The sequence below is a fragment of the Rhagoletis pomonella genome, unplaced genomic scaffold, assembly GCF_013731165.1.
Source record: "Rhagoletis pomonella isolate Grant_MI unplaced genomic scaffold, Rhpom_1.0 Rhpom_scaffold_01037, whole genome shotgun sequence".
Classification (NCBI taxonomy): domain Eukaryota; kingdom Metazoa; phylum Arthropoda; class Insecta; order Diptera; family Tephritidae; genus Rhagoletis; species Rhagoletis pomonella.
In genome coordinates, this window is record NW_023459591.1 from 17,823 (window position 1) to 44,406 (window position 26,584).

General features: G+C 33.7%; 1 protein-coding gene across 1 annotated transcript in view; it reads right to left on the reverse strand.

Moving 5' to 3' along the window:
- Positions 1-257: 257 nt before the first annotated feature.
- The window catches only part of LOC118751845 (probable serine/threonine-protein kinase DDB_G0282963), a 32,512-nt gene continuing 6,185 nt past the window's right edge, over positions 258-26,584 (reverse strand). The window contains exons 2-3 of the mRNA XM_036486671.1: positions 2,059-2,476; positions 258-803 (exon numbers count right to left, since the gene is read on the reverse strand). Coding sequence (XP_036342564.1) covers positions 2,310-2,476 — 167 coding nt within the window. The 3' untranslated portion in view covers positions 258-803; positions 2,059-2,309. The remainder of the gene's footprint in view (positions 804-2,058; positions 2,477-26,584) is intronic.

A 26,584-nucleotide genomic window follows, 5' to 3' on the forward strand; every position in this document is an offset into this window, starting at 1 on the left:
GGCATAGCTTGAAAGAACGATTCATGAGCTACTCACACCAGAATCTTATCTTTTTTGCCTCATTTTGTATGCTAACTTCAAATACACGAGTATGGCGTATGAGTATCTAATATTCTTTTCTGCTAACATTTCTTACAAAAAAATTTAGACCTACTCAAACTTTTTATTTATTCATCGATTTTCTTCGTTAGTAGGATTTTGTTAATGAAAATGAAAGAAATCAAAAAAATTTAGTTTTTTAAATTTTTTCCCTCCCAAAATTTGATTTGCTCCTTTTCCGTTAAAAAAATCTGGAATGATTAATAAACTTCTCAGAAGCCGCTAAACTTGTCGAAAAATGAAGTAAATTTCGTTTATGGCGACGAATTTCTTTACCTTTAATTTGCTATATTTCTTATTCAGATTGTTGGAATCTAAGTACGACCTAAAATTAAGTTTATGTGCTTGGGCATTTTTTTGGCATCGATTCAAAATTTGAGATTTCCCTTTCAATGTTATTAGTTTCATTTTATCAATTGATTTCATTCACTTTATCATTGATTTTAATTCTTTCTTTCATATATGCTAGTTAAACACTTACAATAAGGTGACCTTTTTTGCTGTCTGAAGTTGTGTGCAAGATTGTTTGGAAGGAATATGGTTTGTGTTTTTTTTTTTAATTTTATTTCGCCAGCATACATATATAGTATATAAAGGTTTGTGTAAGAATACGTTTAACGTGATGTTTCTTTGAAAGTTTGATTTGTTGGGGGATATGCCTTGACGGTACTTTTTGGTTTGACCGAAGATTATTGATTTATTAGCTGAAAGTAAATAAAGTTAAGGAAGATATTTAAATTTACAGTGCAGAAACATATATTTTAAATACGAATATTTTGCAATTCACAATGCGAAATCCAAAGACGTTTAAGAGATTTTTATTTCAAAAATATTTTTATTTTATTCAAAATAAAATTATTAAACAATATAAAAAAATATATTAATATGGGTATCTATAGAGAGAGGCTTTAGTAAGCTCATGAATATCCTTGGATAATTTTGCCCCCTGTTTAAAAATTCAAGTTGAGTTGTCAAATGAGAAAAGTTTAAGAAGATATCGCATCTTTAAATAAATATTTCTGAAGTAACAACCACTGTCTTTTAATGAAACTTACTTGCACCTACACAGGTGATGAAATTTTATTTTAGTAAAAGAAAACGAAATGCACGTGCGTCTAGGTATTACCGATTCGATGCTATTAATGCATTTCAAGCTGTACCTGCATTTTTATTTAAATTTCAATTAGGCTACTCTGGCTCTCAAGGCCACATATGTACTGTGCAGTTTTCATAATTCATAACTTGTTTGGACAAACTCTACAACATTTCAAATTTGAAATAAAATTCCACAACTTTATTACTACTCTTCCTTCTAGTGAAAATTAGCCATTTAGTGACCAAACCTCTATCCATAATTATGCTTTGCTCATTCAAATTCATTGGTATTAACACAATAACAATTGTAAATATTTATCTGTGTGTTCACAAATACGCACGCTGTGTAGTTTTGTAAGGGCGTGGGCTTACCCACATCATGGTTAGTTAACCTTAAGTATATAATTTTCAAAATCAGCAAAGCGTGAAAGCATAAAATCACACAACATCGCAAACATGTGGGTGTATTTCAAAATTATCAACGAAAACCAACAAAAACCACATTGCTGGAAATAAATAATAAACAAAGTAAAAACAAACTTCTAATCAACTGCTATAAATAAATATGAGTAAATTTGCCCCAGTTCAGTATATACTACCATTTCTAAGTTATATAAGCGCCAGCTGCAGCGCTCGTATACGCCCTGGTGTGCCTGCTTCATGAATACCAGTTTATGCAACTCTACACAGAAGGAAATATGACATTTAAAGCTGACTTAACAGCGGTGGAAAATGCAACTGCTGATAGCTGACGATTTTGTTAAGCGCTAATATCTAATACGTCCCCGATTTGCGTACCCCTCCCCCCGGACATGGTCCAAATGTCAATAAATCACGCGCTGTCTGATGTTATAAGCAATTTACCTTTCAACATTCAACGACATCAGTTGCTATAGTTGATGAGCTATCTGCCAGCGAAACGCATCGTTATTGATACTGCCACTATCATCAGTAGTGATGCACTCATATAGAATTTTTCGCCTTTGTCCATTGTGAGTATGTGTGTGTTGATGTGTGCGTGGGTTTGAGTGAATTCACAGCGATGCATCGAATGAGCTGACTTGTGTATGTAGTTGTTATTATTGGTTGATTTTTGCAGTCATCTGTCGTGCTGCTTAATATCCTGTCGCATCGAAGAGATCTGGCAGCACTAGCGGCGGACAATTGTGCGGACTGCAGGTGACGCGCGGCGTGTCATCGCTCGTCGAGCCATCTATGCACACACATTGCAGGCAATTTCCGGTATCCTGTGGCAGTACATCGCCGATTTTGTACAACGTGCCTGCAAAGCAAAAAAAAACAAATAAAAAGAGTTGCCGTATATGTGCTTATACTAGATATACTTAGCAAAAAGATCGAAAAGTAAGAGAGTAAAGAAGAACGTAATGTGCCTATTTATATGTATGTATATATAAAATGGTGCGCTACTCTGTGAAAAGCTTATTTGTGTACTGCTATATGTATATGTTTTTTAAAAAACAGCTCAAATAGGAAGTGAGCGCGTATTAAGTAGAGCGGAAAATTCAGACGCGCGTTTCTAAGCCTTCAAATGGGAATGAATTCCATATTACTACAAACGCACGTAAGGAACATATGTACCTATATCGAAGGAATAAAAATATCATATATCCAAATAACACGCATTTGCTTGCATTAGGCCGGATCGGTTTGCATATGATAAAATAAGTTTTTGAAATGCCCCCTTTATGGTTTAAAGATGCTTTGAGTCACAAAAATGTTTGTTCTTGACGCGTCGTAACACTTAAAATTTTTTCGAATTTATGCCAAGTAAAATTTAATCTATGCCAGTAGAAATTGAGTTCTGTGGGTTCACTTGTGAAAGGTGATAATTTAGATCAATATGTTCTTAAAGGTATGCATAGTACTTAACTTGTCTTTCCAAGGTGTGTGTATCAGCTTTTAAAATCGGGTTAAATTTAGAATACAAAAATTATGCTTCTGTGCATGACACTAAATTTCCTCCAAGTAAGCTTTCAGGAGGTGTAAAAAAAAGTCGACACCCAATCGGCTATGCCAGACATTTTCTGTTAAATTATGCACAAATATCAGTAAAACATCCCTCAATTAACCACATCTTAAAGGTTTTCAGTAAAAAAGTAACATTAAAATAGTTAACTTATTACATATACATATACGTGGAAAATCCTTTGAAATTCGAAGGTCATTGGATTACTCATCTAAAAGGCCTAAAAGAATTTAAAACCATCTACTTATTGCATAAACTAGCTTAAGCGTTTATTAAAGCCCAAGATCTTGAAGAACATTTTTTATATATTTTTTATTGTGGAATACTTACTGGAATTTCATCAGATAATTTGTTCTCCTTTTTACATTAAACACCAGCTACAAAGTTTGTTACTCAGCGCTTGAATTGGTTAACGGGGGAAAAATTTAAAAATCGTCCTTTTAATTTTTAATACTTATACATAATTTTACTCCACATCACATCTACAAAACGATTTTGGTAAATTTGTAGATATGAGAGACTTTTTCGACTATGCGCGTATAGCACAGAAATATTTTACGTGTAATTCCAAGAAAATTTGCCGAAAAACAAATGGGTCTAAAATCAATTTTGAGTATGTCACATTGCGAAAATAAGTTTCATTGGATATTGCTGTAGAGTCGTAAAGAAGTGCTTGAATTGAATAAAAACTCGCTATAAGTTAATTACGGGAAATCCTTTTATGCACTTGACTTTTTCTTAAAATTTCTACTAGAGGCCGCAGCAGTAAACATGTTCACATTTTCTTCGAAATCTAACTCCAAGTTGATTTTAGATCCATTGTTTCTTCGGAAAATTTTCTTAGAATTAAATGTAGAATCCTCCTTTGCCATAAAAGCGAACAAAAAATTACTTCAAATCTAAGTTTAGTTGATAACCATTGACTCCGTGAATCAAAAAGCTCAAGAAAAATCTTAAAAATATTTGTTACGGTAACTTTGGATTAAAATTACATCCTATACTTGTATTAAATCCATACATATTTCTGTATCTTAAACAAACTATATTTTTCCCTCTTTAAGTAGAGCTATTGCAGACCTTAATTATGCCAAAAATATCTGAGATATACGGATTTTTCCGATTTTGTTTAGCAAATAATTGAGGGATTTCAGAGCAATATGGCTGCATTTGTTTATTCATTCTGAACGTTTGGAATAAACTTTTTTATTTACTTATTCTTTAGAATCGTCATGTTCATAATGTTTAGAATGTTCCTGTTGATATGCTAACGAATATTTCAAACGCATTCGGTTTATTCTGGCTGTGAAATGGGATTATCTGGAATGTATAAAAAAACGCAGCCTATGTATACCAACTTTCTGTAATTTTATCCGAACATGATTACAAGCAAATGTTATTTTGTAGTTCGTAATCTGGCTACATCGACTGGGTTTTCTGAGATTCTTCACAGTTCGTAGTCATATAGGCATATTAACAGAAAATCAACCGGAGCCACTTCGAAGGCGAGAGGTAGGAATAAAACGAGGAGAAGAGCATTAAGAACTACTTAGATGGGCTATAAATAATAGCCCCATACACTATGTAAAAACTTCGAAAAAAACTGCAATGCGTGTATACAAATGTGTCTTTTAATTATAGATTGTATGTACAAAATAATAGACAATCGATTTAAAGAAGGAAACTGAATGTAATTAGGCAGGGCGTATATGCCTCAAGCGGCAGTATTATCACAGATAATTGTATCAACATATTAAAGTATATAGATACTAAAATAAATAAACTTACAATACGATGCACTGGAGAAAGTATAACCATATATATATATAATAGGTATGTATGTGTAGATTAGGGTGCTCCAAAAATGCATGTGAAAAAGTTAAGTCGGAATTTGTATGCTCTCACCCCCTATTTTGAAATCAAAAAATATTTAGAAGTCGCTCAAAGCGCTCAAAGGGGAAAAAAAATTTCGTAGAAATGGTACAGAGTTCTTGAAGATCCATACTTTTCGACTAGAAAACTCATTTTTTCTTCAGGATATTCCCAATAATAGTACCCAATTATTCCTTTAACAATTTTTTCGTAGTAAATATATTTTATAAGTCCGCAAAAACGCCTAAAAATACCAGAAAATGCAATACGGGGATAAATAATCTATCTATAGTATTAAAAAGTGGTCCAGAAGAGAAATATAGTTTTCCGATCGAAAAATAATGATTTTCAAGAATTCCATACTATTTCCATGGAAAGTTGTTTTCTCCCCATATAAAATTCAGAGAAAGCTCTTGGGAGACTTTTAAATGTTTTTTTTTGATATCAAAATAAAAAACTAGGGGTAAAATTTTTTTTGATATAGAACAATCCTAGGAGGTGAGGGCATTAAAATCCTGACTTTACTTATTTTGGACCACCCTAATATAGATACTTATATACATTAAGAAAATACTATACGAAATTGATTCTCTAATCTGCAGTGCTTACTTGCAAGTAGAAGATGACACATACAAATATCAAGATAATACGTACCCAGCAAACAATTATGTTTGAAAATGATTTGATATTGTCTTAAAAATTCTCGGCTTTCTCAATAAAAAGGAGAATTTGATCTCTATTTGAGAATATGGTTAATTCCCAAATCAATTTCAAAGGTTATTTATCAATTGTACTTCAAATGTGGAAATAAAATTTATTATAGGAAATGTGAATTTCATATATATTTTTTCTTCACGATGTACAATGTACGTTGTACTGTATGTATGTATGTATGTATGTATGTATGTATGTATATACATACATAATAAAAAAACAAATCAACTAAATTAATTTCTATTAAATTCGTCTTGAAGTGTTGCAGCTGGGCTGTCTACCTTCAACCCGCACAAACATCAAATCCACTATTTGTGCACCTTCTTTTTTAATCTTTTTCTAATCATTGTTATCTTTTTTCAAGTGAATTCAATTTATAGTTACAATCGCAATACATTTTACTCAAACTTCTGAAACTGTGTTTGCTGGGTGGGTGAACGGTATTCACCAAAGGTGTAGGCACGAAGAGGTAGTGCATGAACCCTAAGGCAGGTTAACCCCGCCTTAAACACCCTTCTCCCCATTATATCCCGCCCGATTTCAAATATAGTTATATATAAGCACTTAACTAATTACATAATTTGATAATTCTTCAGTTTCAGTTCGTTTGTATTTTTTTAAGTTGATTCTTTAAAAAAAAATCTTTATTAAGCAAGCATATTATGAAAATAATAAGATTGTTTATAATTTTGAAGGTCAGCCACTGCGACCATTTTTCAATATAAACAAAACATTTCCAAAGTCACTTGTTGGTTGGTTTTTTCAAATAGTTCCAGTTACAAACTTTTTTCCACGATCCAGCCTAGTGCATATCCTAATCAATATTTTAATTTATTGCCGCTGAAAACTTTGCATATTTCTCACCTCATGCAGTGGAAACATATGCACATACATATGTAGGTATATGCATATGTATATAGAAAAACATGCAGAATTGTATAAAATTAGTATATAGTGCTAGATTTGAAATTTATTGACATTTTGTGTGGTGGTGGCGCTTTCTGTATCTAATTGCTTTTGCTGTGACGTATGTTTTGTATTTAGTTTTATGCGTTGTCATATGCCCATTTCAGATTGACTACATTGAGCGATGTAAATACATTTGGTGTCAACATGCATTTGCAATTTAGGTTTGTATTTGTTTTTTTTTCTTCAATTATTTGTAAGCGCTGCATGTTTGCACATCCGGTGCACCAGCGCGTATGATTGATTTGTTTTTGGGCGTCACAAATCGTCAAAATCAAATGTTGATTATAAAACTGCATACAAGTTAAAGTATTCACGTATATTTTTTTAAATTACTTAAGTATTTTGAGTTATTTAACTATATATTTGCAACCCTTAATTATAAGCCATAAAATGCTATAAAGTATTACATTTCAAATATATCGTCGTTTAAAGTACAAGGCCGCGTATCGTCATTCTGTAAAACCGCGTAACTGACATTGGCTGCCAAAAATTGGATTTGCTCACACAAGCTCTTAGCTCAATCCTTATCTATTCGTCCTGAAATACACTAGCCAGAAATGCGATTGCTTTATACAAAAGAGAACCATTTTGAACGCTCTAGAAAATAATTTTTACAACTTCACATACACGGTTTTGCATTTTGCTGATACGCGGTTTTGCACTTTAAACGACGATATGTATTTATATGCGCAATGTGGTTTGTTGGAAAGAAAGCTTAATATCAAACCTCTGCAAATAAACCTTTAAATACCAAAATACAAAAATTACTGAAGTGTTTTTAAATGCAATATATTTGTCGTTTAACTATTTAGAAATGTCAATTACACCGAAAGTATGACCGACGTCGCTTTAATAAGTTCATTTTGCCACGTTCTTAACAACTCGCTTTTATGTTTATCCGAATTTCAGTACAAAGTTTGAAATCGATTTTTAAGTAGCTTACCATTCAGCTAGATAGTTAATACTTTTATAGCTCAGACTCGAAGACAGTTCAATATTAAACAGTGTTTTTCCCATTTCATCGAGTTTTATAAAAGATATAGACTTAAGGTTCATAATCAGGTCCCTCTTCACATGGTCCATCCATTTTGTTCGTGGGCGCCCTTGCTTTCGTTGTCTTCCCATGGGTGCGGAGTCGAAAGATCTTTTCACTGGAGCATCGTTGTATTTTTATGCACTGAATTATGTCCATGTGGTTAAAAAGTTCGTAGGGTTCGTCATTCCACCTTCCTTGGAACGCGTCGCCCACATGGACAGGGCCATAGATTTGCGTAGAATAGATCTCTCGAAAGCATCCAAGGCCTTCTCATCTTTGTTAGGCATCGTTCAGGTTTCTGCCCCATATAAAAGAACGGGTATGATGTGGGGTTTGTAGAGCGTAAATTTGGTTCTTCGAGAGAGGCTCTGGTTTTCAATTGCCTACCGAACCCAAAGTAGTACCTGTTAGCAAGAGCTTGTATATATCCTAAACTCGAAAATGCTGTGGTTACGTCCCTTCCGATATCACAACTACTGTGCATAAAAATATGCAGCATAACCTTTTAAGCGCTCTAATACTGTAAATGCTTATATTCCATTAGCAGACCAGATGAACGTCGTCCCGCCTAAAATTATAATTTTTTTATTGTACAATTTGGTCCAACGTTTTCAACAACATTTCACGCTCACGTTTGATTTTGTAGTCGTTAAAATGCATATCCTCCATTGCCGGCAACAATGCTTTGGTTCAAGGTTGAATTGTCCTTGCATCTGTATAGTATAGTATGCATCGAATTATTTCAGACTAAAAAACTTAAATGCCTTACAATTATATATTTAGGTATTCATCAAGTATTGTCTTTATTCTGTTTAGTCAACGTAAAACATGGACCGGATTGGTTCTGGTGGTTGATTTAACGGTGGTAATTTGATTTTGTTTCGTGGTGTCTCCGAATAACTTCACTTGACGATTTGTATTAACTGATTTATCGAAGATTTCGTTGTTCTCTAAATAACCGTTATATGGGATGTGGGCGGGGTTATTCTCCGATTTTAAAAATTTTCACCTGTATCTGTTTCGTATTTCTCAAAACTACAGTTATAAGCGAGGTAGGCGTGGTTACTGTCCGATAAGTACACATACAAAGTTTCGTTAAGGTATCTAAATTTTTCCTCGAGCTATCGTTAGCACGGACGGACGGACGGATGGACGGACAGACAGTCACCGCTTAATCGATTTATTTTTTCATTCTGATCACTCATGTATGTGTCATTGTCTATATCTATCTCGATTCGTTTTGCCTGTTACAAATAACCGTTATGTGAACAAAGTTATAATACCCTTGTGCACAAATGCGCTCGGGTATAAAAAAAGAAATCAATCAAATTCCTGACAAATTGCCAATGATCCATAAATTGCGTTGCGTGGCGAACAATCAATGCAAAAAAAAAGAAAAAGGAAAAGCTGGAAGTAAAAGCGGTGAAGAGCAAACAAAAGAAAAATTAAAAGGGAGAAAACGCTTCGCGCTACCGCATGTCCTTCACACTTCGCATCAGGAAGTGCGCACAACTGCGTGCCTAAAGGTTCACTTGATACACTTCCCAGCAGAGTTGGCAGAGTGGTAGTTGCCATATACCGGAAGGTACGTACACACATACATACATACATACACGTATCTATGTATGAATGTTTCATGCTTTGGTAGTGGTAGACTGCTGCTAACTTTTCGCTTGCCGCACGCCTTGATTCCCCGCTCGACTGTTTTCCGTATAATTCGAATAATTTAAATGCGCGCTTGAACAGTGTACATCCGCTCATTGATTGAATGAGCTCGCAGGTTGCGTCAGTGAAAAATATGTCAGTAGTCCATAACGACGATACGTCAAGCGGATCGACCGATAAATTGATTGACTGACTAACTTATTTACATACACACTTTCATGCATATTCACACAGACATAGTACATTCATAAATATATTCATATAGGCGAACAGGCGGCTTGGTGACTTGACTCGGCTAAAGATTGGCAGTTGCACAACGAACAGCATCATGTGGCATAAATGAGTGAGTGTTGGAGGAAAAAGTGAAAAAGTGAAATTTTTCACGATTTAATGCCTAACCGTAGCCAACAGCTGTATCCGCACAATGTACTACAGCGCGTCTACATAAATTTATTTAAATATGCGAAAGCGCCTTAGGCGGCACTCGAACTCTATGACTACGCATACACACATACAGACGCTTGCGTATTTGCAATTATGCAGCGTCAAGGCATACACAGCCTCAGCCGTACGCAGGTGTTCAAATGTTTTGTGCGCTTTATTGGCCACACGGGGAATGTTTCCATTGCAGGAGCGTGTCGGATTGCTGGAAGTACATACTAAATGAATATTAATTTTTTGCTTATTGAAATCGTTTTTTGTAGTAATTTCCATGAAATTCCCAAACTGATTGATGGGAAGTGAAAGGCATTGAACGATAATATAATAACACTGGATTACAAAACTTTAATTTGGTTTTTGTTCTCCAGACGCCACTATCCCATTTGTATGAATGTAGAATCCCATGCTGATTCCAAAAATCGAGTTAATTTTTTATTCTATGGATACTTTTTCGAGATATTTCAATTTACTGTTATTTAGCTGAAAGCAAAAGGTGGTTCCACTTAGTCGCTTATATCTCAAGAACCAATTTAACAAACTACTCGTACTCCATGACAAATCAAAGCTAACGAAATTTTCCATAGATCGTCTATACGTCACTTTCTGATAATAGTGATAGTTTATTAAACATTCCAGTTTTTTTTTATGAAAAAAAATCAAATTTTAACGGGAGAAAGATTAAAAAACTAACAGGTTCTGTGTCAAAACATATAGCTGATTTATGAGTGTAAAGGTATAAAAAGCAGTTTATTTTTTTAAATACTTAAATAACTAACGTTTTAGGCTTGTAGTTTGCTTTCCAAACGTGGTAATTTTTTTTTTTTGACTATCAGTCACAGCCATACCATTTTCACGATTTTTCTTTCGTTACACGCCGAGAAACACTGGTTAGCAGTTGAACGTATCGTTCAGTTCCTTGTATGTGGCGTTAAACTTGTGGGTTAGGAAGTGATCGGTTTTCAAATTCTAAATATTCCTTCAAATGGTTTTGCGGAATGTAGTAATTGGCGGTTCTGTTGAAATATTGTCATCATCCAAATCGATCATAGTGAAATAATTAGAGCAGTCAAAATTAATTTTACGTTTCTTGTACTCTCTTAAGTTCTTCTGTATCGCAAAGTTTGTCACGGTAGTGCATACTTTTTTTATTGCCTGGTCGCGTACTGAATTAGGATCATCGTATAGCATGACATTTGCTGGATGAGCAGAGTATGAGTTATTTCTGTCACTCCTTGTAGGGAAAAAATGCATGAGGCGGATATATTTGAATAAAAGCGGACTGCCGTATATTACCGAATGGTAATATTTAATGTTAAAGTACATGGGAACATAAACTCTTATAAGGTATTCTTCTAGAGTTTTTAAGTTACAAGGTGGTGAACTTGTTACAACGTAAAATCGTAAAATTCGATCGGCCTTGGTTGGCCAACGGGACTGCGCACATGTCCAGGTTTTATGTTAGCTATTTTTTTTTGTAGAGCATTCAATTCAGAAGAAAAATTATCATTGGCCATGTTTATACCGTAAAATGCCTCTGATCTATAGAATTTTGAAGAAGAACAATCAAAGATTACGTGAATTTCAAGGGGAAATCTTTGCATGCCTTGGTCGAGCACTTAATATTAATACTAAGGGCTCAAATTTTCAGGGAACTTATTCTTAGATATTTCCCACAAAATTTCGAGGGGGGAGTAAAAAAAAATTGTTCACAAAAAAGCACCCTAATGTACAAGCTTGCTCTAATATTCACACTGAGTTAAACAAACGTGTTACGCAGAAGTATAGGAATAGGATTTATGTATATAAAGAACCATACAAGAAAGAAAGTAAAGTTGAGAATGTAGAAGAAGAAAGGGATAAAAGCAAAGATGGTAAATTTAAATACTCAATATAATGACAAATGTGGGAGTGACTCTGTATGTAGGTGTAGAAAATAATGAAGATAAAGTTCATGACGAGCGTAAAAGAAAAGGTCATCACATAAATTAATAGATAAACATAAAGATACAAAAATGATGGACACAAAGATTAGACAGAGGAAGCGATAGAGATAAAAAAGAGACCAAGAAAAAGATAAAATTGAATAATGAGATGTGTTATGTTACTGTACATATATTAGATATGTTAAGCTATGTTGGGTTTGTTTTTGAAAAAAAAAAATCTACCGTGACGTTTTCTAGAAAACAGGCTTTAAAATTAAATCGCGATTTCCTAAAAGTCGTAAAATGTAACATACGACAATCATTTGTTCAAGCGACGACATGTAATCATAAGGGGGCGTGGCTACGCCTATTTTCCAAAAATTCATAATTTTTTAATTTTCGTCTAAAACTTATTGTAATTTTGAGTGAATAATCTTCAGTAGTTACTCGAGTTGTCGTGTACATAGACGAACGGACGGACGGACATGGCTTAATCGACTTCTCTTTTAATTCTGATCATATATGTATACATTTCCCTATCACTATCTCGATGCGTTTTGCCTGTTACAAACAACCGTTTTGTGAACAAAATTATAATACCCTTGTGCACAAATGCGCTCGGGTATAAAGACTCGGGTTGAAAGCCACCCACTAGAGACACGCTACAAATCAGAAAACCGTCGGAATGGGTGGCATCGTGATTGAATATTACGTGCCGCGCCCATCTCTAATACATACACTCATATGTACAAATGTGCATATGTATTTATATACATATGACCACAGCCGATAGAGCTTCAACCAACCTCATAACACTTTCCAATCGCCGCAGCATTACTTTTGTTTAGTTAACAATTTATTTGTCGTTTACCGTTTGCCATTTTGGTTTAGCTAGCTCACTGCGTGTTGCGCTTTGTTTGCTTTTTATTTATTCAGCGGGTGGCTTATGTTTGTGTATGCATTTGGGAGGTACATACATACGTACTTCTACACTTGATTATCCTAGAAGTGCGTAATGTTTTTCATTTATTTTTTGCTTGTACTACTTAGCGTTGCTTTACATGTTTAACAGCAGGCCCAGCGGCAGCCAACAACAATAGCTTTAGCTCAGGGTAGGTTACTCATACGCCCAGGCATACTTACATACGGCGCGTATACACAGCTGCGTCAACAAGTTCACACCTTTTACAATGCTATGACCTGTGCTGGTGCTTTCGCTTTTGTACTTTTGCCGTAATTTTTATTATTTTAGGAACTTCTTACTCTTATTTGTTTTGACCGCTTATTTTTGCTTAGCTATCCAGGATTTTAATTAATGTAGCCTTAATTAAGTGGAAGCCATTGCAGTATATTTGAAACTAAAAATATACGTCACGTGGCGAATTGTTAATAAAAAAAAAAACCCACTCATAAATTTGCGCTTAAGTACTGGGTGTCAGGTGAAGGCGGTCTTTCTTTAAATATCATATTATAGCCGATTTACTCTTAAGCTTGGCCCTAGCAAAGTTTAAAAACTCACCCATTGGCCTTTTAAACTTCTGACATTATTGTCAATCTAAGACTGGGTTGCTCTTTAAATCACCAACTATTAATACTTCGCGAAAATTATTGCCGATTCATAAAATGTGTGCGAAAGACCATAATAAACACAAAACTCGGAAATTCAAATAGAAATTTAGGTTAAATCAGACCAAAATAGAGTTTCGAAATCGTGTGTTAATCCAAACAACTATCAAAAAGGCTTATATCCGGTAACAGCTAAATAATATAAGGAAAATTGCGCTGGCTTAGAGCGAAAAGTGGCTGGGTCTTCTTCTTTTGAAACTCATATTTTTATAGAGCCAGTAAGAGATAGTTAAGGTGCGTAGTTTCCAAAGGCTTTAAGATACTTGGTTTATCTCTTTCCGTTTGTGTTCAATGAAAGGCAAATTTGCTTTCAACTATAATAGTAATTGCTGATCTTACAAAAAGAAAACGATGATATCACATGAAATATAAAAACTCGTTGCTAAGTTATCTGTTCCTTCATGACGCTTATTTTTCAAGTATTATTTTTCGGAAAGAATATTCTTTTAACAGAAAGTATTGAAAAAGGTCCTTTAATTATCAGCGAAAAGAAAGGTCGCGATACTGGCGCCAAAAGCAGTGGCAGTCATTTTTATTTCGCTAGACCAACTTTAGAAGTAGTCTCAAATAACATAAATTGTATTAAAATATGCAGGATTAATATACTTTATTCTATATTTAGCTCATATTGTCGTTAAAAGTACAAAACCGCGTAACTGACATTTGCTGCCAAAACTTGGATTTGCTCACACAAGCTGCTGGCTCAATCCTGATCCATTCGTCCTGAAATATACTAGCCAGAAATGCGATTGCCTTATAAAAATGAGAACCATTTTGAAATATGCGTGTTTTTACTCTCTAGAAAATAATGTATGCAAACTCACATACGCGGTTTTGCATTTTGCTAATACGCGGTTTTGTTATTTAAAAGACGATATAATTTATAAGATTTGTGTTAACAAATCTATGATAAGTTTTCGGAAATTCAAAATAGCAAATCCGATATAGGGTCCAAGAAAAAATTCGAATTTTCAATGAATTTAGTATTTAGAGCTTCTTAAGTTCACTCAGTATAAAACTCAAATTATTTTTTGAAAGTCCAAATTAGAAAAGCGAGGCGTAAATGTGGCAGTTTTCTTGTTTTTAAATAAAGTGATTGAGGTTTGAACTTTGAAAATGACGACCATCGTTTACAATTACAAAATTACAATATTTAAAAATACCAAATTTTTCATTTGAACATACATACATATTAGAGTGGTTCATAAAAACACTCTTTTTGGAAATTCATAAACGCTACAGCAAAATTTTGTTATTTGTGATAAAAAAAGAGACACGTATTTTTTTATTTGAAAAAAAAAAAACGCTGATGGTCTCAATTTTTTTTTTCTTGACTTGTTAAAATGCAGAAAAATTTGGTTTTTACATATAATTACTCTGGTATTATTGGGGAACTTTCCCCTAATTACACACCTGTCTTGGACAATTAGAATGGGTCTAGTTCCCGATAATATGCTCTCAAAAAGACACTAGTAAAATTAAAACGTTGATACTGAACGATTTACGCATTGTCATGGGATGGAACGATTTACGCATTGTGGTTGGTTGGGTCGCTAATTAGGAATCTGAAGTCAGTTTCTCATTTTTTAACACAAATAACAATAACTTGAGGTAGCGTTTATGAATTACCAAAAAAAATTTTTTTTAACCACTCTAATACCTATGTATGTATGTATATCAGACAGCCCCACCAGTGTACGGACTTTAACGCTTTATTGGTGGATCTACTAACTTTTTAGCCATATTTTATTTTTTTAAATTTTCACCAACAAACGCTTAAACTCTACCAATATTTTCCGGAATGCGTTGTATAAATACGTTGTTATATCGAACACAACTAGAATAAAAATGAAAAACTAACTTTGACAATAACCGATTAAAAATTGAAATTGCAGCCGTTTATGTAAATATTTTTCGTTTACAATATGTTTGTTTGGGCCACTGCCACGCTAATGGGTTGCAAACTTCAAGCACATCAAATCTAATTTTACACTGAGAAAAGGGATTAATTTCGACAACTAAAGATATTTAGTTCCCGAATTTTGACAATATTTGGGAACTGTGACCAAGGATTGGGAACTATTACCATGGGTTGGTAATTATAACTAAATATATTAAAGCTTCTAATATTCATCTAGGTTGTACCAAATCGTTAATTTAGTTAAAGGGTTTGGTAAATACTAATAAATATTTTTTTGAAGCATATTTCTACAAATTCCATTCAACTTAAAGTATGGTTCATAAAAGGATGCCATTAAGCTCTGCTAATACAGATAAGCTTTCTTTCAACACATGGTTTAGTCATAGTTACCAAATCTTAGTTGAGGCAACCACAATTTGGTTTGAGAGCGGAACATATTCATGCTTGTGAGCCACCCCTAAATAATGCTCAGCGCTCTCTGAGCACATGTGTGTTTCACATACGACGAGCGCCAGCTAAGCAATGCACACAGTCCCGCTTATTGAATCGTTTGAATGCGCTAGAATGCCGACCATTGCATAAAAACGATTCAATGAATGAGACTGTGTGCGTGGAAATCATTGCTCCGCTACCGCTGTTCGTATACGGGTGAAACACGCGTGTTGTTATAGAGCGCTCAGTAAGCTATGGCATGTCGACCACTGTGCTGGGTAGAGAAAGAAAAGTGTGTGCTATGACATGCCCAGGCTTGTTTGTCTCATTTTCAGTTTTGCCATCGCCGCGACTTGTTTCGGTGCGGGTGTAGTTATTTAAAAATATAAAGTTTGATGCCAACCGGGGTTTTTCAGTGGATATATAATCCATGTGAATTATAATTTGAAAGTATCTATTTAGCCAAGGAAAAAGCAAAGCAGTATACTTAAACCAGCACTTCCAGCAGATATTGACCTGGGTTTGCGCACGACTATTCCTGTTTCATCGTTTCTTTTTAGGAAATTCTTACCACCATATATATATGTATTATTTACTCTAGTAACTATTTATGTAAATATGTATGTATTTTTTATGCTTAATATATGCAAATAAAAGAAGTAAACACAGAAACCATCGAGTAAATTTTTATTTGTGTCAAACTGAAACTTTTTCCAATAATAAACGGTTAGCTGATTCAAGTCTACAGCAAGTTCACAAAATTAATTGAAAACTTGTATCAACCAAAGCATTGTTTATATTTGCTCAACAATGATTTTGTTCAACTAACAATATTGTCCACTCAAGGTAGTCGTTTTGTAATTATTAACAAATATACATTTGTCCCAACTAGAAGTCTCAAGTAAATTGCAGACTTTCGTGAACTAGATATTTATTTCGCCATATCCAACTATGCCACTTGGTCACTATAACCAAATCTTGGTTATTATAACTAAACCTTTTTCTGAGTGTAATAAACAAGTTTTGTATTGGGGAGCAATTGTTTGAGACTCCTATTAAATTAATACAGGGCCCGAAACACGACATTCGTGATCTAATCCATTCGATTTATTATTATTATTTATTTTTTTTTGAGATTACGGCATTCGGCGCGAGCTCCCGTTTTCAGTCCAAATTGTATTGGAGAGAAAACAGGTGTAATTTTTCTTTTTTAATATTGTATGCTTTATTACTATTTTTATTTCACTATTTCATTTTCAATTCATTTTAAATATATTGCCTTAATTAAAACAAATAATTTATATTTTTGAGCAAAAATATTGTGTTGCATTAAGAGCAGTGAGTCATAAAAGCTAGCAGGTATCATTTTGGAAAAAATTTTCCCTACTCATACAGAAATTGATAGCTTTTTCGTGGACAGCGTGTTTTAGAACTTACTAAGAGAATAAAAATAAAATATATTTCTCAGTTTCACCGAAATTTACTGTCAAATTGTTAGTCTAATCCTTACTCAATTTTTATGAAGCCGTCATAATTAGAAAGCTTGCAATTACGTTCCATGAACTATTATTGTTAAAGTATGAAGAACTACACTTTGGCCCTAAATAAATATCTCTTATTTAACAAAATCCCATTAACCAATTTTTAGTTAAATATTTAAAGTTTATTTTTTTTTTCCTCTATGTGTACCTTTCTATGCATCTTATGGCTTTTTCCTTTCCCTAAAAACAAGGCACCGTCTTATATGGCAGCATTTTAAAGAAAGAACGCGCAAGATGCCTGTGAAGATGCTGAGAAAAGAGTAGGGACACTTGACAGCACTGGCGCAGGGCAGAATAAGTGCAACATTATTTCGAGAAAATAATACATGCCATTAGTACTTTATTTCCCAAAACTGCATACATTAATGACCAAATATGTATGCTAAACGCAAATTTCATGGAAAGCCTTAATGACATCGAGAAGTACGAATACGAAGGATATTTAAGTAATGGATATAGTCGCTTTGCATAATTTCAATTAAGCAGCAGATATCTAGTACATACATACATACATACGTTTACGGCGCTATCATTGACAGCCCTCCCGTGGGTACAAAGACACCATGACGACTATCGCAATAACACTCACAGCAGGCATGCATTTGCGTTAGCAAGCGATTTAAGCCTCAGCAAGTGTTTGCTCGCTTGCAGGATTGTACGAGTACATACGTATGTGCATTGACTTGTATGGCGGGGCAATTGAGAATTGGGAATTTTGCGCACAGCAAAAGTCAGCCAACTAACAAATGAAAATAGTGTCGAAGCTAACTTGTTTACCAGATCTGCATACATAAATGTACAAATGCGAATGTATCCTGTGCCTATGTGCGCACGAATCATAGTGTCTACGACGCTCAACGTTGCCGTTTTTATACAATTGTATCATTTTTGATACTTTTTTTTTCAAAACTTTAAGATTTGATATTTTGATACTTTTTGTTCACAAATGCCCCATTTCGATATTTTTGTCTGGCAGAAATGAATTTTTGAAAACTATGAATAATAAATATTACTAGTTTAAAGCAAATAATATTTTTCCTGTTATTTAAAGTCTTGAAATTTTATTTGTAAATATTTATATGTTTCATTTGGTAAATCTTATATCTATCTATATATATACATATATTATATATCTATCTATATATTATCTGTTATAATCGCACAAAACCATTGCGCAATATCGGGCTTGTGTCGGTCGTTTGTACTAAATTGCACAGTTATTGTGCTAAAATAAAAATCATTTAGATATTGTGCTCATGCTTGTGTTATTGTACAATAATTTGTGTTGCGTATAGCGACAACTGCGCAATTTTTAGTATAATTTTTATTTTGGTATCCAATAATGGCTGTAAAATAATGATAAGAGCGTAGTAAAAAATACAAATTGTTAAAATATAATTTTTTTTTCCACAATACTGACTTGTGCAAGTCTCGGGTTGCGCAATCATTTTGTATGGTTTAGGGCCCTATAAGTTTTTTTTCGTTATGCAAATAAGCATTCAGATTCTCTGTTTTAGTTAAAGCAAATAATATAATTTTTTTTTATAACTTTGGATTTAATTATAATATTTTATTTAAATATTATTTAATCTTCAAATAAAAGTTTTAAAAATAACAGTTGTTTGCTTTGGATGCTTTTTGTTAGTTTTTCTGCTTGGCAACTGATACTTTTTTTTCAAGCTCGCGGCAACGCCGATGACGCTGCGTCATATGGAATCGTGCCCTCGCCTTGCATTTGTATATGCACATACATACATATATATACAACTGCTACGCTTTGCAAAATTCGTAAAAGTACACACCAATAGTACATGAAAATGCACTAGCTTATAGTTCCAGCGGTATTTGCATTATCCGCTTAGTGTGTGGAAAATGTGTAATTTTCAAGATGACAACAATCAAACCAAAGCATACTTGACTTGCACACGCAACTACGGCTGCATTCACTAAGCTGACCCCATTTTAATTGTATGTATTCGCATAGAAAAACGTAGTAAAAACATGAACTTTAACGGTGGCAGTTGTGAGTTGTGTGAGCCACGGAAAGGATTTAGGCTTACACAAAGGCGTAATAACGGTGCACTTTTTTTAATACAAACGAGTACATACAAAAGTACTAAAATATATACAGTTAGTACCCAGCAAGCATTTTCGGTCATGAAGATGTCTTTGGCAAGTTTCGTTTCTTACTTACATCGGTGTCCCTTTTGCATATACATTTTTCCTGGAAAAACTGTTGAGCCGATTTTTCGAAAAGGTCTTGTTTAGTAGATGATTAATGCAGCTTTTAGAAATTATGAGACCGCCCCAAATTCGAAGAAACATAACTTTTTTTCCTATTTCATTGTTGCAATATTTCTGTATTAGGTGGACCTAAATATCCAGAACTTCGGGAGAAATTGCGGGCAACCTTCCTCTTTCTAACAAAAGAAATCAAAAAAAATACCACACTTAGAGCACACCTAATATCCCCCAGTCTGAAGAGACATAGATGTCCCATTGGTCGTCAACGTTAAAAAATCAATGACATATTCGAATTTTGCAGAGGAATTGGTTGACTAGGAACAAAAATAATTTTTTTTTATTACTTTTTGGCTTATAAAGTTTCGAACATATTTTAAAGCAAAATTATTTTTTGCAAGACGCACAGAATGCGTTTGTTCGCTGGTTATTGCCTTGTTTTTAGCAAACCACACACCGTTTACGTCCTGTTTCACTTTTGCGCTTAGGCCCATCTGTCCCCGCTTTCAATGATGCTCTTTTGCTTTCGGTAAGAGAATCAATTCGTTGGGTAGCCAGCTGTGCCTTATTTGACATGGAGATTTTAAAAAAGGCGCAAGTCGAATCGGTTTATTTTTCATATACTGTAATATGTATTTTGAGTTTTTAATTTGAAGCAAATCGGACCATAAATGAAGTTTTTCGGAATAACTCCACTTCTGCTCCACCTACCGGAAAAACAAACAAAATGCGCACCTCCCCTTTGAAATGTCTTTCGAACAAAAGAATAATCATTCAGATCGATTGAGAAACATGGGAGCAGTAGGGAGGAATAGATTTGTATGGGATTTCGTTAGCGTATTAATATATAGATAATATTTTGTTGTTGCAAGTGTTGCATTGATCATCTTTTTAATGCTCAGCTGTAAAATTCGCTCTACCAGTTAATCTTTACATATAATTTCTTCTAAATACTGGCTGGGTATGAACATACTTATGGATTTTGCTTTGTGAGCTTAAAAACATACATAGATTCGCGCGTGTACGTATGTATGTATGCATTTATGTTAATTTGTCATTATGTACTTATTATAAGCAGCTTGTCGCAGGTCTCTCGATTTTACTTGCGCTTCTGGGCAAAAGCGAAAATGCACAATTCAACCTACATGAATACCTCCATACATATGTACATATATGTATATATTTATACATACGTATGTATGCACATGTGTCTGTTCTTATGTAAGTAAAAATTGTGCCTGCATATAAACATTTTATCCTTCTTGATTTTTGCGCTCGCAAATAAATATGTAGGTACATATATACATATTTTTAACCTGTTAAATATTAACCTACATGCGTTTGTAAATACATATGTATATATATGTAGACATGTTCACACATTTAAGTGCTTTCGAAATTTATTTGTGCAGCTAAGCGTGTAATCTGCTCTGGCAACTTATTTCTGCGTTTTACCTTAACTAACTGGAGCAGGCAACCATTGAGCTAATTTGTACAGCCGCATAGGTAAGTAAGTATGTACATACATATGTATGCATGTGTATAAGTATTTTGATATTGCTAGGAAAATAAATATTAACTCCCTCTGCTGTCGCATTAATAAAATTGTGTTCACATACATACATACATATGTATGGAAAAGTACATGCCCATTCGTTTGTTCGCACCGTCATGCCATTTATTTTTAAATATGCATAAGTAATTGCATTCGCAGACGCAATTTTTTTAACGACATATTACGGTCTATTTATTTATTTGGCAGATGGTTAATTAGTAAGAAGAATATTTTAAATACACTTTAAGCAATTATGTACATAGCGGAGAGGCGTTAACTTTTTTAATTTACACTTACCAGGTAAGGGTACGTATTTGGGGATGTTAATTTTTCGGCTTTTTCCGACCACGGGATTTTCGGGATAGCGTTGTCACAATCCCGGGATCCCGGGACTAGTCGCGGGATTTAGATATTCATTACTTTTCAACACCTTGAATCGAAAAAATTGCTTCTATATTGTTTGAGAAGCTCTCCTACCATGAAATAAATAATAATAAAGGGGTTTGAAACCGACTTTTTTGTTTAAAGTGGCGTATTTCTTTTTTGTCTCTGACCGTAGGATTTATTTTGAAGGACTTTGTTATTTTAAAGTTATGATTTATCCTAAAAATTGTTAAAAAAATTCAATGCAATGGATAACAAAAATATGGGTAACAAATGCAATAGGGAATTTCTTTAGAACTTAAAAAATTTAAATTTTGTGGATTCACAAGGACTGATAGGTAATTTTTAAGCCATCAGAGTTAGAAGAACGAAACTCGAGGAAGTTGTCGAGTTTATAGAAGGCCTTAACATATAACTTTTTCAAAAACAAATATTGCGAAATTTCAAGGATAATATTTTAAAATGACATTTTCAGTATTTACCAGCCCTTTTGCACCTGAAACTTTTATCAGCTTAAATTCTAAAAGTTTTCCTCATTAATTTTATACCCATACTTCTTCTCTAAGCACATTTCGCTGAATTTTTTAAATCATTTTTAAATTACTGACGTCAGAGTGAAAAACTAAAAACGGAATTTTACTATATTTGGCCCATGGTTTCGCGCATAAAAAATATGGCAACCCAAACCAGTTGCAAAAACGCTTACATCGCCGTTGTGGCAAAAATTGGAGATTTATGCATAAAAATCGTTATTAAAACAACAAATTTGTAAAATAATAGCTAGAGAAAATACTGCCTATCAAGGCAATGCCTTCAAAGGATAAACCATATATTCGCTCTCCTGTAAAATTTGAGTGCTGTAAGATAGGCGGTTTTGCAATTGGTCGATGGGCAGTTTTGCAAAAACATCGACGATATGTATATAGGTTATGAGACCAAATAGATATATAACGTAAGTTTCACTTCTCCCGTGTGGTCTAGGTGCGCTTACTTTTTTAAATATACATACAGATGTAGGTACATAATTAGTTCTATCACCAAGATTTATCGCTGCAATAAATACAAATCAAATGTGATGTTTGTTTTTGCGACTAAATTGGATATAATCCAAACTTTTGTTAACAGTTTTTGCAAATTTAAATGTAAAATTTTCCAAGACTCCGATACACAAATTTTAACGTCTTTTTGTTTGCGGTCGTAGTAAAAAAAAACATCACGATCAAATAAAATTTTGCAAAACATCTAGATTTACTTGTTCAAAGTTCGAAAACATATTTCACCAAGTCGCTACGTGTTTGGCGAGTTTGCCAAAGTTGTAAATTTTCGTAAAAACGTACAGGCTGTTGAAGATACTTGTATGTAAATAATTCATGCATACATGTGTACATATGCAGGGTGGTGCAGATCTTTGACAGCAATTATTTGTTAATGTTGTTTCTTATTTTTTTCTTTCAGACGATTTTTTTCTTTCAGACGATTGACACTGCGAGCTTTGGCAAAGTTAATCATGGAACGATACTCAGTTGAAGAACGCGTAAAAGTGATCTTAATGTTAATGTAGATTAAAAAAACAAAAGAACTAACTATCATGAGCGATGGAGCACACTTTCACCTAAACGGATAAGTTAACAAACAAAACTGCAAAAAAAAAAACTATGCATCCATAACAAGTCGTTGTTTGGTGTGGTTTTTGGCTTAGCGAAATCATCGGGCCATACCGCTTCGAAAATGTTGCCGGTAACGCTGTTACTTTGAAAGGTGAACGTTTTCTTAGACAATATGTAATTTCAACAGATCGGTGCCACTTGCCCCACTGCGCATGAAACTGTGGATCTATTGCGAACATTTGTGGTCTTATTGGCTCACCCTATATTTATTTATTTGTATTACAAGAAATGCGTATTACACATATAATAAAGTTTATACAGATGTATAAGAACAGAAATACCATACCAAAATTATTCGTCTAAACTAACTTTGCACATTTTGGCAGTGCCTTGGACCAAAAACGTGTTTTCCTATTGTTTCGGACAAATTAATACAACAACTTGATAGCAACATAACATTGTGTACAAGAATAGATGCACGCATAGATACAATATGTATGCAATTATATATACATTTGGATATGTAGAAATGTAGATATGTACATGGACATGTACATGTATGTATATAAAGTTTTATTATTTAGCAGTAAGTTGGGCATACTTCAACGTATGTATGTAGAGTGGTGGGCTGCTATATGCTCTTTATTAAGACTTATTGTTATTGTTTTCATTGTTACTGAAAATGACATTTCTTAGACTGCTATTGTGTTAGTATTTTAAAAGTTGCAAAGTTTTAAGCCAAAAATTAAAAAATAAGTTAACGTATGTATGTACATGAGGTTGGTCTAATTTTTTTTTTCCAGATACCTACCAGAACTTAAGCATATTGAAAACAAAGATACTCGAGTATTTTAATTCGGCGCTTTGAAGTTTTGCATAATATTTCATATCGACAACTCTCGCCACACAGTATAAATTGAAAATTGCTCAAGAACGCTCTAGTTAAAAATTTGTTTGAAAAATGCTTTATCTCAGAATTTGGTTGAAGAACTCCCTATCTATAGAACATCAAATTCTTTAACCACCAAACTAAAATTTTCTTGAACCTCTTTCTTGTGATGCATGTTCGATTAACTTATTCTTTAAATTCTAGCCCAATTGAAATTTTTAAACAGGTGAAAACCCTACAAGTTGTTTAGAGATGAGTAGTTTCAAAACCATCCGATTGATATTGTTGTGATTAATTCAAATTATTAAATAGTTTGAATTTAGCCTTCTTAAACCTTTTACATGCATATGTGTTTCAATTACCTAATTGCTATAATTAAAGTGGAATTTGATTTTGCAAACAGGTGGCAACCCTACATGTACTTGTAAAAACAAGGCCTTTTAAAAACCATTTGTATTGTCATAATTAATTTGACTTATTAAATAACTTTATTTAGGTTTAGTGTTAAAATAGGTGGCAACTCTCTTCAAAATATTCTCAAACCACAACTTCTTTCGTCTGACATCCATATTGTGATACACATTCCACTTACCAAATTTTCATAACCCGAGTAAATTTGGACTTTTTAAAAAGATGAGAAATAAAACCATTTCAAAACCATTTCGAGTGATACCGATAATGTAATAATTCCGTAAATTCAGGTTGAATTTGATTTTTTTAAAAAGGTGGCAGCCCTCCATTTGCATGTATTGATTTTATATGTATACCAAGTTAGAGTACTTTACCACAAATACTTCCGGAGGTATGTAGTATAAGAAATTCCGTTTATATGGAAGGTGATACGTCCTCTCGTCTAGTCGAAATAGAAGCTACCCTATGTAACAAACAAGCAAACTCACCTTCGTATATATAATACTAGTGAAGACCAGCATATACCCGGCGTTCTTCACCGCGCCTTAAAAGTATTTTCGTGTTGTTTGATACCCGTATTGTAATATTTCATTTATTTTACCAATTTAATTAAAAAAATTTACAAATAGGTGGCAAACCTCCTCAAAAATATTTTCGGCAGTAAACTTTCCTAAACCTCTTCAGTTTGATACCTATATTGCAAAATATTTTTTTTTGGTTTTCAATTATATTAAATTTAAAATTTTCAAACATGTGGCAACCTTCAACAATAATATTTTCGGCTGTAAGCCTTCCTAAACCTCATTCGTTTGATAGACATATCGCAATACTTACTTTATCTTATCAATTCACTTAAACTACAAATTTTCAAATAGGTGGCAACTCTCTAACTTTTTTCTTTCTATATTTTAAGTAAGATCTCTAGCAACACACTAGTGAAAACTGGATTCAATTTCAATCATTAGTTTTAGAGTGATGCGCGTACAAACATACAGACAGACAGACAAATCTCCTTAAAATTTTTGATTTGGCTTCTATTGCTCTAATAGCGAGTATCGATCCAGCCATTCGTGAGATAGAGCCAAAAACCGTTACCAAGGGCTTGGAAAACTGCGTTAACAGGATGTGCTAATGTGAAGCCAGCTTAGGCAGCTAAACGAATGAAATCGAGTTTCATAAATAATAGGAAGGTTTGCTCTTTCGATAATATATTATACTGAAGTTTTACTGTTAGTTGTTTTGTTTTTTAATTTTTAAAAAGAAACCATTATATGGAAAATTTCCAAGCTACGGCTGGTGGGTGACAGCATGAAAATTCCAAAAAGTAGAGTTAATTTTTGGACCACCCTAATTTACACATACATATGCGGTTGTTTGAAAATTTTTCCGAAAACACACACACACACACAACTAGTTGCTCAAGTAATTATTCACATTCTCACACCCCCGAAAATGAATATTTATTATTCTGCATCTCCGCTGTTGTATTTTTTGAGTTTAATTTCAATAATTAAATGCCATCGCTAATGGCAAAAGTTCGCGCGAAAAGTAAGCCTCCGCGTTTCGATTTAGATGACTTTGCAACCAATGTCAACCTCCAAGGGGGGCAACGAAATTTTAGTACATACGCTCACACATACATGTATGTGTATTCACATACATACATATCTACCCATATCTGCTCAACGAATCCGCATCGTTGCAACGCAACACAAAATCCAATATGGAAAAATTAAATTTTATTAGAGAAGTTGAAAGATATTACGCAAATTTAATGTGCTCGAAAGTTTTCGCATTAAGTTTTATTTCCCTTTAAGCTGTAACCTAAAGAACTGCAATTTTAAAACTAAAATTAACAACAAGAATTTGGCTCATGCGTGTGCGTAGATACAAACTGTGTACATGTGTATGCACGTATGCTCATAAAAGCAGCAGTAATGATGATGGATTTACATATTTTGAATTAAAGTAGTAATTAACGCGTCGCAAGACATACTTATACACCTGCATAGGTACATAGCTATGTCGATGTAACTTGCATGAAAATGAGTCTATTCCGGTATGACCCCGGTTTCAGTTGTAAGAAATATACGACAAATACATATCCCTGTTTATCTCTGGAAACCTCTGAGTCCTTTTACTCGTGCTTATCGTACTTTGTAGGAATTTACTGTACCTTT